The following is a 13,062-nucleotide window of genomic DNA, read 5'->3' as shown; positions in this document are numbered from 1 at the left end:
ACATATGCTCAGTGGTAGTTTTATTTTCTTTAAAAAAAGAGGAAGACTGCTTTGTCATTTGGGTAAAAACGGTCATCTGGAAATAAAAGAAAGCTTCTGTTGTCTCTGTTCTGAATAAATAACATACTATCAGAAAAACTTCTGTAAGCGCAGTATCTTTTCATAGATCAAAACCCTAAATTACCAGTGTTTCTCCATGCTGGACAAAACTTTGCAACCTGTAAGACATTACTATATTTTTGTTAAATATTTACATGATAGCAGCATTGAACCTACCTACTTTTTTCTACACTGACATTAAATTGGAAACTTCTGTATTATCTTTTTTCTCACAAGCTATCTATTAAAATAGAAGCATTACGATAATTCACAGAATTCACAGACTTAATTCCAGCATTCAGCAGGAGTCTTTCTCGCTATAGCAAGTAGTGTTTTTTTTCCCCATCAGATGAGCTGCATATAAATGTTTATAGAGGAACACGCTAAATTAAGTAGCATTCACTGACCAGTTCTAACACAAGATTACGTTCAGTTTAGAATACCATCGCTTTTTCAATCTCGTTGTTTCTTTGTTCCCTTCCCCCCACCCAAGCAGAAAAAAGCAAGACACAGGTCTTCTGCCATACTAATGTATTCCATCTTTCAAAAAGAAAGACATGATTTTAATATTACTTAACAATATGTTAAAAAAGTAGCCAGATAGGCTTCAGTGTTAATACAATTATACACTCTATAACAGATTTGATAGTGTGAGTACTGTTCTTTTTTAAATTTTCTCATTCTGCAAGTATTCTTACACAAGCTGGCTACAAGTCAGGAAAAAAAAAAAAATCAAAACACAAATAGCGTAACTTGTACACTCTTAAACAGTAGATTGTGAAAGAACTGAGGAGATACTTGTCCCATAAGAGCCTCTTTTTCATGAAGTCATGTCAGGAGAAATCTGGAGCAGATGAAAGCACAACTGACTAGGTCCATTCCTTTGTCAGGAGTCAGAATGACAAAACATAGCTAGATGCAGAAGTGACAGGAGCCACTGCAGATGATGCAAACTAGTATTTTGGCCTCCACCCAAGCCTAAGCAATTTAAAGTCTTTGAGGCCAAGGCATTCAGAAGGAGATGGAGAAGAGCTATTGCTCCAACTCCAACGGCATACAGCTACAATCAAGTAAGTCTCACTCACAGACTACAAGCACACAAGCTAACAAATTCAGGTAGAAAGTGGCAATTTTTCAGTCCGCAAGAATTATCAGGCCAAAGGGTTCAGTGCAGATCCACACAGCACTGGGGACAAGGCAAGGCAGCACTGGCTCAAGACCAGGTAAGCTCTCAGCACAGCAGGACAGGCAAGTGGAGTTGTCGTTCATTGATTCCTGCAGGGTTCCCTCCCCGTATTGTGTCATTTCAATGTGCAGCAAAGGTGGTTTTTTTCAAGCTAAAATTGGACCAGTTGATGGAAAGTCTCTGCCTTGTCTGTCTGGCAGAATCCAAGCAGAATCTGAAAGAGTGAAAAAAAAGAAAGAAGCAAGTGATAAAACGAAAGAAATATACTCTAAATCAAACCACAGGTACTATCCCTTTTTGGAAGAACAGCTCCCATTTATAAGGACAAAACCTCTTCAAAAAAATCATACCTAAAAAAAATAAAAAAATCGCTTTGTCCACCCAAGTGGATTATAAACCAGTTATTTTAAACACCAAATGTATTACCAAGAGTAACTGAGAGAAGTAGCAAAGAACACTGCATTTTTAACAACACAGAAATTAGCTGAATGCTAACTAGAAACAGCTGACACTGCTGTATTTACCGAAAACCTTGTAACAGTAAGAGTGAATGGCAGGTAACACGTAAAGCAGAAGCACCAAAGGCACGGGATGCTGCTCCTTCTCACACCGTCCTTATGGCTGCTGCAAAGTTATGTTTGATACAAAGGCCTAGGAAAAGGAGGGTTGCTTATAATACAGCAGATAAATAGTCCGCACATCTGGAAAAAAGCATCTTTAGAACAAAAATGCACTCAGTAGCTTTCACTGGACACAATGCACATTTATGGAACAACATTTGAAAAAGACTGGCGCATGCTAAGAAGCAGGTATTTTGGTGATAATTAATTCATGCTGAAGCAAGGTGTCACCTGTTTAGGCTAAAAAGTTCTGTGACAGCATCAAATTAACAACCATGTGACACCCCTCTCTGGAAAGTTATACAGCTTCCATAAAAAAAAAGAAAGCCAAAAAAAGGGGAGCAGATAGAGGGAGAGAATTAGAGAAGGTACAGAGAACAACTAGAACTAGACTTATTTCCCTCTTTCTATGCTAAAGTTAAAAGTAGCTTGCTAAATTAATTCTGAAGTCAGGCTGTAATTAATGTATCCATCTATTATCCTGCTACGAAGCAAGAAGAAAAGATGATGATTAACAAAGTATCAGTAAAAAGCATGAATTATACAACTCAGTGAGCCTGCACGGCTCTCTCTTGCGGAGGGTTATTGAAACAAGCAGTGTTGCTAGCATTCTGTGATTACACTGGAAAAATCATCTAACTATAGAAAGTGTTTGTGTTAAGGGTGTCTTCATGGCATAAGTAGCTGTTTTTCTCCCCTGGAACAGGATCTATCAAGCCATTTCAGATACCTCTTCTAATCAGGTATGCATAAAAAAAAATGGACAGAGAGAGCTATGCACACTTTCCAACAGACGAAGGTAAAGGAGTGGATTACATCAATCATTACGAATCGATTATAAAATAGTACTGCTAAAATTTTTAATTGCTCATTTGGAATCATGTCTGATGAATCAATGTCCAAACTTTGGCTGAATTCCTACAGCTAAGATACTTTGCTTCATTCATCCTATTAAGTAGTAGAGGTAGAGAACTGGTAAAAGCATTTTTTTTGGTTTTATTACTACAGATACTGCAAACTCAAATGAACCTACACATATTACACAAAACCTGTAACAAAGTGCTTATGCTATAACGACACTAGCACTATTGAGTATATGCCACATTTCACCTATAAAATCTATATTTAGATTAAAAAAAAAAAAAAATCCTTTACCTGGCGCAACTTTCCAAGCCTTACTCAGAAAAATCATTTTAAAGAATATGGAATGTATACTGCTTAAAATTACATCTTCTATCACATTTTAACTCCATTATTAAATCATTAAATCACAGATATCTGAATTTTGTATAGATATGATGCAGCACAAGAGTAGACGTAAGACTCAGACATGTTACTTCCCAATCATATAGCCAATTAAAACYACAAAAAATTAGAAGTTTGAAATCCATACCTTAATGAAAGTCTGATCTTAAAAAAAGAAATCCCTTCTAAATAAATGCTTTTTTTTTGTGAAATACAACATGATTCAATTCAATATTCAATTGTAGGAAACTGATTAGTTTGCAATGTTTCAGAAGTTTTGGACATCATGTTGGATATTCATGGCAAAGTAGGACACCCAGCCACCAGTGAAGAACACAAAATGCAACTAGATTTTGGTATTATGGAAGAACATGTGCTACATTATGTAAACACGAGCTGTCTGCTCGTATTTGAAAACTGAAGACAACTAGCATGTGGCACAAACACCAAAAGCAACTGAAATGCACATAAGAAAAAACAGTTGTATAAGCACCAACTCATTTTATTATTTTAGTGTCCTTGCACTAGCATTATCATCCCCTTTTTATGATTCTGACAAGCTAGTATCTGCAGTTGTTTCATCTCTACTTCATGTACAGAATAAAATTCCCGAGTAATAGCTTCTATAAGGATAAAYAGGTAAGAAACCATCATGAAATAACCTTTCTGAAACATATGTTCCAAAATTTTAAATGTGAAGTTTTATTTGCAAAACCCTTACACCTAACATAGCATTTTTCATACTTAATATTTTTTAAACACTAGCCAGTAACTGGTCTCTGTGGATAACAAAAGAAATATTCATGCAAATTTTGCTTATAGAAAACAAAAGATAGTTTCTGAAGATATTCTGAAAGCCTTGATGAGAACTTGGGGTACAGAGGGAYGATTCTGGCACTTCTGTATTTGTACTACTCAGCTACGATTTGTGCCCATAAATCTACAGCTTTGTCCCTTATTATAGTATGCAGAATGTCAGCTACAACAGAATTTGAGATGTTCCAACATAAGCTTTTCTGCTAGGAGTTGGTTATTAAGCCTGTTCTTTCTAAACCATGGCATTAGGGAAGAAGCACAACAGCTGTGTAAGGGTTACAGCACTTTACCTTTTAAAATACTCCACTTCTCGCTCTGTTTCATCCATTTCCACACTGTCTAGATCAATGTCTTTGGGTAGAAACACATCATCTACAAAGGGAAAAGCATTACACTAAGTTAGATTCCACGGGGACGGGGGGGAAGAGAGGAAAAAGCTTGAAGCTGCTGCATTAAAGACATTTCTGGAGAACTGCCTGAACTTCACAGGCTGCTGGTTAAAAACAACCACATTTAGGCTAAATTATTACAGATTTGTATTTAAAAAGACACTCTGAAGAAACCCTACACGCAGTACCTCTGCTCAGTTTTGAAGGAGTTGTAACTGGCAACAAGCAAGAGAAGAATCAACAGAAATTTACTGATCACACGGGTTGCAAAAGGTGCCGTGAGCTTGGATCACACATGAAAAAGGGTCAAACCATACAGAGGGGCTCAGTGAAGCAGGTAGCACAAACCACCAAGAACGAGCACGAATGAACAGTGTTCAGCTGCCTGAAATTTGTTCGCCCTGCTACTAAAAAGGCAGCTTTACAAACAATTTTAACATGGGATTTATAAAGTAAAATACTCCAAGAATTAGGGTTCTGTAGAGCTGCTGTACTCCCTCTGGGACATTCATCATCGGGCCATGYCCGTGAAAGAGTAAGTCACGTCACTTTCAATTGGGATTTTTTAAAAAACATGTTTTTAAGTATATTTTAATATGGTCTAAATTTAGGCCCTCAGCGATAACAACCAAGTCTCTTTAAAGTCTGTTAGCATATTATAGTGTCTCAGCGGATAGTCCTCTTCTTTTATACTTTCTAAAAAAAGCTTCGGAAAGTGTTAAATTTTGTAGAAACAAATTTGAGAATTTATTTTTCTCTTGTAGCCTCCCCTCCTAAAAATACTCCATAAACATACTCCAACCTCATTTCTGTAGCCGTTTCAGAACACGTTGCAGAAAGGGGGAGCCTCGAGGTAATGGCAAGCACCGTGTACGCACCAGGACGCTGCCRAGCCCTGGCGATTACGGGCACGAATGGCTCTTTTCTAAGGATGCTGCTGACAACTCAAAAAATGAGGCAGATCTTTTGCCTTGCAATTTACTGCTAGAAAACTGGAAAGCCCTGGAAATGCAGGGCTCCCGACAGCCATCATTTTCTTCAGTCTCCCCATAACGAGGAGCTGGAATATCCGCCAGAATAAAATTCTTTAAGAAATGGAGATTGCTCCAGAAGCCCCCATGCTCGCTGCCCTAACGTTTCATTTTCAAGCTCAGTCAAAAAGCAGCCTTGTAACTCTCAAGCCCTTAACATTACCCTTGTTCTAGATTTTTTTTCTTAGTTGGAATGATTTTTTGTGTGTTTGCTGATTTGGTACAGCAACCCTATGTCTTTAAGAAATTAAAGCCAAATGAAAAACTGTATATTACAGTATCCTACTTTTTGTTCCAAAGGCAGAACTACTTAAAGCAAAGCAGCTATGGAGTCTGGACTTCATTACAGAGCAACACAATCACCTCTTCACAAATCAAGAGGCTCGGCCCTGCAGCTTTTCACATTTAAACATTGGTTTTCAGAAAGTGTAAGTACTACTTGATTTAGGCAGGAGGAAAGACTGGAGGGGGGAAAAAATAAGACAAAAAAACGTATTTCAGGAAGCTACCTAAATTCTTGCTATGGTAGGAGTCTCCCCCCTGCAAACACACTTTCCTATTCAGTAGTTCCCTTCAAACGGCTCTGGACTAGGAGCAGAAAGACAGGACAAGACGCCTGCAGCACGTTCTCCTCTGCAGGCTTCTGAGAAAGTCAAACACGTTACGCACACGGGCGATGGCATCAGCCACGGGCTCAGGGTGGCATAGCAGCTTGACTGACGCAAAGCGGAAGCAACGAAAATGAGAAGAGTTTTAAAGAGAGAGAACCGGGGCTTCACTCGACCCAATGGTGAAACCGCAAAAACAAAATGAGGCTCCGCACCGAGCGCGTGCAACGACCGGGAATTTTGCTTACAGTTTTGTGCCGAAGCTTAATATACGTATTTGGAAACATTGGCAAAGACTGCCATCAGAGGAACAGTCTTGCGAACGTATGCGCTTGCCAGCCAGGAGGGCAGTGCGAGCCGCGCTGGGGAGCAGACACCCAACACCTGCAGCGCTACCACGTGCGATGGCCGCGGAGGGAGCAGGTGCTCCGTGCAGACGCGTGTCCGCCCCGCGGAACGGCCACCCCGACCGGCGGCCCAGCGGGGACCAAGCCACTGCATGAGTAAACCGGTGCCTGAAAACAGGAGCCGGAGCAGCGAGCTGACAAGCAAACCAGCCGGCATTGCATGTGCTTGTCTGCTTGGGTATCAGCCCCGTTAGCTGCTTTTAGGAAAGCAAAAAGAGCACTTCAGGAAGAAAAGCATGCAAGCGCCACTCGTGTGAGCGTCCATCAGATAAACAAACACACACAAATCCGTTGTACTAGCACAGACCGATATTCATATGCAGAAAAGGCCAAACGTTACTACTTAAATAACATTCCATAAGGTTTCGCTTTGGCAAATAATAATGAAAAACAGTAAACTAGCTTTTGTATTTACTTCACCTGTAAATGAAACTAGTACAAAAAGAATTATTTCCACTGGGAAAAAATGCACATTTATGCATGAATAATTAATAAATATTTGGCTGCAGAATCCCCATATTTTTCCTGCACAAAATGAGTAAGACCAATTTTAGATGCTATATTCTTAATGCTACGGGAGAAATGGCCCTGCTTTTAAAGGAAATTCAAAATGGATTTCAGCATGCTATTGAATTATTTTAAGTATCTGTTTAAGCAAGATCCACTATACAGAAGAGCCTGGCTTTTTTAAATTGACTGTTTCATAAAAATATATATAGAAAAACAATAGCATATACTAGTTTATTCCCATTTTAAAGCACTCTGCATCTCTTTACTAAAACCATATTTATCTCCTAAAAGCACCTAAGTAATTTCAGATTACAAACACACCAGCAAACAAACTAAAGACTTCATTAGTGACCTGAGTTTTCCTGACACCAATTTTTCTGTTTCTCTCATTGTACATTGGCAGGATTGACTGAAGATTAAGATTTCAAACTTTTGGACTCAAATGGTAACAATAAACAAAACCCAAGGTCTTTATCTTTTTTACGCACTTACCAATGGAATTGTTGACTTTGTCTCCTTTTTTCTTCTTGTTTTTCTTGTTCTTGCCTTTTGGCTGAGGGGAATCGGCAAGTATTAGCTTACTGTTCTGCTGCTGCTCACTCGGTGAAGGGGACTCGCTCATTAGGGGGGCTTTCTCTTCTTTTACATGGTTCAACTGCTTTTTGTTGTTGTTGTTGAATTTCTTCTCCTCTTTTTTAGGCTCTGCAAACGTCGGGAGCTCTGCTGCTTTTGCTTTGGATTCTATTTGGTTTCTGGTTTTAGTCTGAACCTCAGCTGCTTTGGGGGATTCAACGGGCTTTTTCACTGGTTCAGCACACGGTTTGTTTATCTGCTTTAGTTTCTGCTTGCTGTTTCCTTCTTTATGTTGATGCATAATATCAAGCAGAAAAGAGAGGGGCTCATGCTGTTTTACACTCCCCTCTTTCTGATAAAGCAGCTTCGAGTCTCTAGTGTTTACGGGGTTGGAGAGTTCACAGCCCGACTCAGAAACTGGACCCTGCTCTGTATGATTCACGTGTCTCGACAGCGAAGCAGGGGAGGTTTCGATCTTTTCCGATTGCTCGAGCGTACCGTTCTGAATGTCTTYGGGTGCACTGGGGACAGCCTCCTTCACGGCCTGGCAGTTCCGAGTCAGCACGTCCACCTTTTGACACTCCTTACTCGTTCGTTCTTTCTTCTTTTTCTTTACGGCCCGCAACTGCTGAAGTTCTTGAAGCCGCTGCAATTCTTGTTTCAGCCTCTCTTCCTCCTCCTCCTCTCGCCGCCTCTGTTCCTCAAGCAACTGGTGATGCTCCCTTTCTCTGGCTTCTGCTTCAAGTCGAGCCTTTTCCTCAAGCTGCAAAATAACAATAGTTGTAATAGAAGTGAAAAAAATTTTGGAAATTAGAATTTTAGGGATTATTACTAGTTTTCTCTACAAACATTGCAAGCCCTAGGATGTTAATGTACCAACACACTTAAGAGGAGGCTTGCCACAGCAAGCAGATAACCACTTATACAAGAGCTGCCCTTTGAAGTACATTAAAATATTTTCTGTGTTTCTATTTTCTGTAACATATTTGAATGTTGTCAAAACCAATTGTYGATCTTCTCTTTGCTACTCCGAAGTATAGCTCCATATAAAAACACATGCAGAAAGGAAATACTGTTCCTTAAGTTACAGAGCATTTTATATTTGTACAAGTTTGCAGGTTGCTTCATACAATCGGGATGAAAATTTTCCGCAACCAAAAAGACCCGTTGAAGATGCAACATTCAACTCCATTCTCACAAGTACATATGTATCACCAAGGTGCCTCGAGTTTGCCTGCGTCATATGTAGCATGAAACGGGGAGATGCAATGGTAGCAGAGCTGCTCTGTTTCAATATTCACAAATATTAGCAAAAGCAGCCATCAAAATATTTGACAGCAAAACCAGTTTGACCAATCCACAGTACAGTTTTAATCGGCATTTTAAAAGGTCAAAAAATCTACCGATGATTTACTGATTTAGTATGAAAAATACAATCTCTATATTAAAATTTGTATTACCACAAAATTATCCACAGGCAACATTATTTTTAAGGACTGTTAGTTTTACCTATAGGTCACAAAGCACATTAAAGCTATATTAAAGTTGTCAAAAATAGTAAAGATTATGGAGTTTGTTTTCAGCCACAAGTTCATAATCATTTAAGGGATTTCTCCCAGCCATTATTGCAAATGCCTAAAACTTTGCTGTGTATCATTGATTTACTTACACCATCAGTAAAATGACAGTCAAACACTAAGAATAATCATGCACATATATTTTCTTGCATTTTCAGAAGTGCCTGTATGGGATTCCTTTTTCACAGTTACAGAAGTCATGCAAAAAAAGCTATAAAAAAAGCTGCCACTTGTTCTTCTTTTTGCACTCAAACTGTATTGCTTGAGAAAAGTGAATTTTGCTTCTATTAAAAAAAAAAAAACAACTCACAAAACCCTCTAGTTGCTGAGTAGTGCTACGACATGAACATAAAGGATAAAAACTTGTAAACATTACATCTTCCAAACCCATAGAGGTATTTAAAGAACAGAGAACTAGTGCCAACAAACCAGCCCACAAACATGAAGTATTCACCGTGAGATCACAGAATGTATTTACCAGAATTCAAAAACATTCAGCAACCAGTCTGCTTATACCTTGAACTTTACACACAAATTCCAGCATGAAAAACAAATTTGCTGCTTGTCCAGCAAAAACAAAGTAATCTTCCCGCATTAACTCAGTAAATGCAGTTTTCAAAACAATTTCAGTGCCACATTTAAAATTTTTTTTAAATGGTTTTGCCAATTTCCATTTGAAAGCAACCTTTAACACTTTTTTTCCTCCTCTCTGCAGCTTGCCACTTCATGTTGGCTCTCATGTCATCATATGACACAGCATGTAATCTGTGTGGGTCAGGACAGCAAGGTGCCCAGCACCATCACTCCAAAACCAAATCTTGACTTTTCCACCACCATGAGTGCACTGTGCTTATGTTCCCTGGCTTCCTGCAGAGATACTTTACCATAACTAATATTCCAATAAAACAAACGCTAGGTTTTTTTTAAAATAACCACCCATTTCTATATGCCCATTCTGCAAAACAATCACTCTTAACATTTCTGACACTTAGAAATAATTTTCTGAGGTGTGGGAAATTCCAGTCTAAAACTGACCTGCAACAAAACACACGACAACAACATTGTGAGGACTCTTCCCATTCTACATAGCTTCTAAGATAACACCACAACAGGTAAACTAGCTGTGTATGTGCAGACTGGCAGTGTAGCACTAACTACACAGAAAAAGTTTAGACTATTATTATATAGTCAGTATACAGTGGTATACTTGCAGAGAGCACATGGAATACACTTATAAACCCAAGAAAATGAGATTCTAGGGCAAACATACTTCTGTATCTTACCTTTCTTTGCTTGTGTCTTGCTCGCTTGGCTGCCCGAGAGCTGCTTACTGGTTTGGTTTCAGAGCTGTTTATAAATTGTAGCAAGTCTTCCACCTTTCGATGGTCAACAACACTTTCCCTTTCAGATATCTGATCTGGTTTCTTCGGCTGTTCCTCTTTCCTTTTTGTTAGACGTAAACGAAGCTTTTCCCGCATCTCTGCATAATTTCTACTGGTTGGTGCAGCTGGTGGCTGAAGGACATGACACAAAACATTTAGTGACCAGATATAAAAATCTCACTGAATACTTCTGAGATTTTGAAATTTTAGGAATATTCAAATAATTTTGAAAGTCCAAACTTGAATATCAAATGCCATACTGTTTGCAGGTGTATTTAAAGTACATTTACTAGGCAACAGAGCTGCCAGACTTGGGGCTAGCTCAGGAACCAGGTTTTCTGATTGGAAGAGTGACAGATCTTGCAGTGGAAACGCACAAGTGAGAAGACAAAGGGAGGCCTTTAAAGCAAGAGAGGAGCTTTCCTGTGATCACTGTACCCCATTTGACAATTTGAAAGGAGCAGTCACTTGCTGCTGTTTCCATTTTCTATCAAGTCAGTTCCTGAGTTTGGGCTAGCTGGGACTCTGGGCTGTAACTGTGAAGACTTCATYGCCCTGCGGTGAAGTGCACCAGCACACATACACCCAGCAGAGCTGCATCAATAACTTGTTATCGCTGCTGCAGCATGAAAACTTGCTTCATGTTCCACCTCTTTGTATTCCCATCCCTGCTTCTGTTTCCCAACTCCTCATTCCTCCTCCCTCCTGCCTGTCTACCCCCCTCGCTCCCAGGCTGGCGCCCATCTGCTTGGAAGCTAAAACAGTTCAACTCACTAAACCAGGAAAACAAAGTCTATTGACTTAAAAAAAAAATTAAAAAAATCCTTTAGCATTCTGCCATTTCAGCAAAATGAATAATTTACTATGCAAAAAGTAATGTCTGTTCAATGTCAATCAGTTCACGTCAGTCAAAGACAGACCAACCGTGGGTGGGAACATGCAGGAGGAAATAGGATCCCCCTCCTGCTCCTTTCAGCTGCAAGCGAGGGGCTTTTAATTCACTGCAAGCCTTAAGATGAAGCTGCCACTGACCCTGACATGGCCAATAAAACAGAGCTTACACTTCAAATAGGAAAAAATGTCAGAGACTCAAATTCCAGTAGCGACCTGATTACTGAAACAGACTTTACAAAGAACTGCAATTGAGGCTAGCAGCAAAATAACATTTTAAATTAAGAAAAAAAAAATTGTGACAACTTTTAGCATTTCATTTGTGAAAATGAAGAGATAGGAACAGGAGAACTTGCTAACTATGTTAGGGGTATGAATTTAACTTCAAGATGCTTCAAGCGAAACCTTAAAAACTAAAATAAAGACTATACGGAAAAAGATTTTGTGTAACCTGTATACTTCAGAATTTTATGATTTCTATAAAGTATGTTTTAAATGCAAAAATCAAGTCAGTACCTATCAAAATGCACCAGTAAAGAAAATTGTTTGTAATACAGAAGACAAGGAAAAGGTAGTGCGGGTTTTCTCTTGATAAAAGTATATTTAAATCTACACTGCTTAAGTTGAGGCAAGAGTAGTTTTTCCTCTCTTTTTTTTTTTTTTTTAAATCAAGTTAAAGTGAATACTTTGAGGATTCAGATTTTTAAAACCAAGAAAATGCTTGACAAATTGCCAAGAACACTTTTAAAACATCCTATATTAAGCGCACCTTTACCCAAATTCATCTAATTATATGTGTACTATTACAGACGAGCCCATGAATTCTGTGAAGTTATTTAAATGGCTGAATGCCCCTGCTTGCAGTTTCACAGCTGAACACGGTATCTGTTATCCAAGCCAGTTGCTTCCTAAATCTTTTACTCATTTTTATTGCTCTTGAACTACTTTCATTTGTTTTATTTGTTCAATTCAAAGAGGAAAATGACTTTCTACCTATGCTTTTAGCTTCCTTTTACTTCTTATCTCTAGAGCAAGCTTCATCGCTGCCTCTGTAGGTGCAGCCTGATAAGTCATGTGCAATAGATGATGAGTAAGTGACAAGAAAAGCAAAACAAAAAACAAATTGAAAATCCAACAACTTACTCCTCCATGGCCGAAGAACTCACAGTAACAGCAGTCACAGTATTTTCCTTCCTTCTGATTTGTGGACGTTGAGGTACTGGAACTATGCTCTGAACAGCTGTCTTCATCTTGGCTCTCCTCTCCATCATACTGTTGATGATCATATGTGTTACTGTTCTCACAGCGATGGCCCTCACAATCTGGATCGCTATGTTAAATTGAGAAAAAGCTTATGAAAATTCTAGATTACATTATATAAAATACTTCAAAAAAATATACATATGTATACAGGCGTATGCACGTCTGCCAGGAACAACGACTCTCAAATTGGGTTATCAGCCGCCAGTGATGCAGCAAATCCCAAGCTTCAGCGAGTAGGCTGCAAACAGAGAGGCTCAAAACCAAGCAGCAAGCTAAGGGGATGCATGGGAAAACGATTTATGAAAAACTCATTAAGTGACTTAGTGAATGAGCAGCCTAGAGAATGAGTTTTGGAACTGTTCTTCCTGGCTTTAAACAGGTAAAATAACTGTAGAAGCCATCATTTTAGTTTTTACAGTGGAATGGTTTTGAAATTGCAGCCCATGTGATCACTTGCAATCTGAC

The 13,062-nt window shown here is 38.9% G+C and overlaps 1 protein-coding gene across 5 annotated transcripts in view; it reads right to left on the bottom strand.

Annotated features, from left to right (window-relative positions):
• Nucleotides 1-615: 615 nt before the first annotated feature.
• Nucleotides 616-13,062, bottom strand: part of FAM193A (family with sequence similarity 193 member A) — a 47,473-nt gene continuing 35,026 nt past the window's right edge. For all 5 annotated transcript variants that reach the window (XM_026064709.1, XM_026064710.1, XM_026064712.1 and 2 more), the window contains 5 exons: nt 12,478-12,664; nt 10,345-10,575; nt 7,404-8,247; nt 4,257-4,338; nt 616-1,499 (listed from right to left, as the gene is read on the bottom strand). In XM_026064709.1, coding sequence (XP_025920494.1) covers nt 1,406-1,499; nt 4,257-4,338; nt 7,404-8,247; nt 10,345-10,575; nt 12,478-12,664 — 1,438 coding nt within the window. In that variant the 3' untranslated portion in view covers nt 616-1,405. The remainder of the gene's footprint in view (nt 1,500-4,256; nt 4,339-7,403; nt 8,248-10,344; nt 10,576-12,477; nt 12,665-13,062) is intronic.

Source organism: Apteryx rowi, unplaced genomic scaffold (assembly GCF_003343035.1).
Source record: "Apteryx rowi isolate R43461 unplaced genomic scaffold, aptRow1 scaffold_22, whole genome shotgun sequence".
Lineage (NCBI taxonomy): Eukaryota > Metazoa > Chordata > Aves > Apterygiformes > Apterygidae > Apteryx > Apteryx rowi.
The sequence above is the reverse complement of the archived record's forward strand: the minus strand, read 5'-3'. Positions and strand labels throughout refer to the sequence as shown.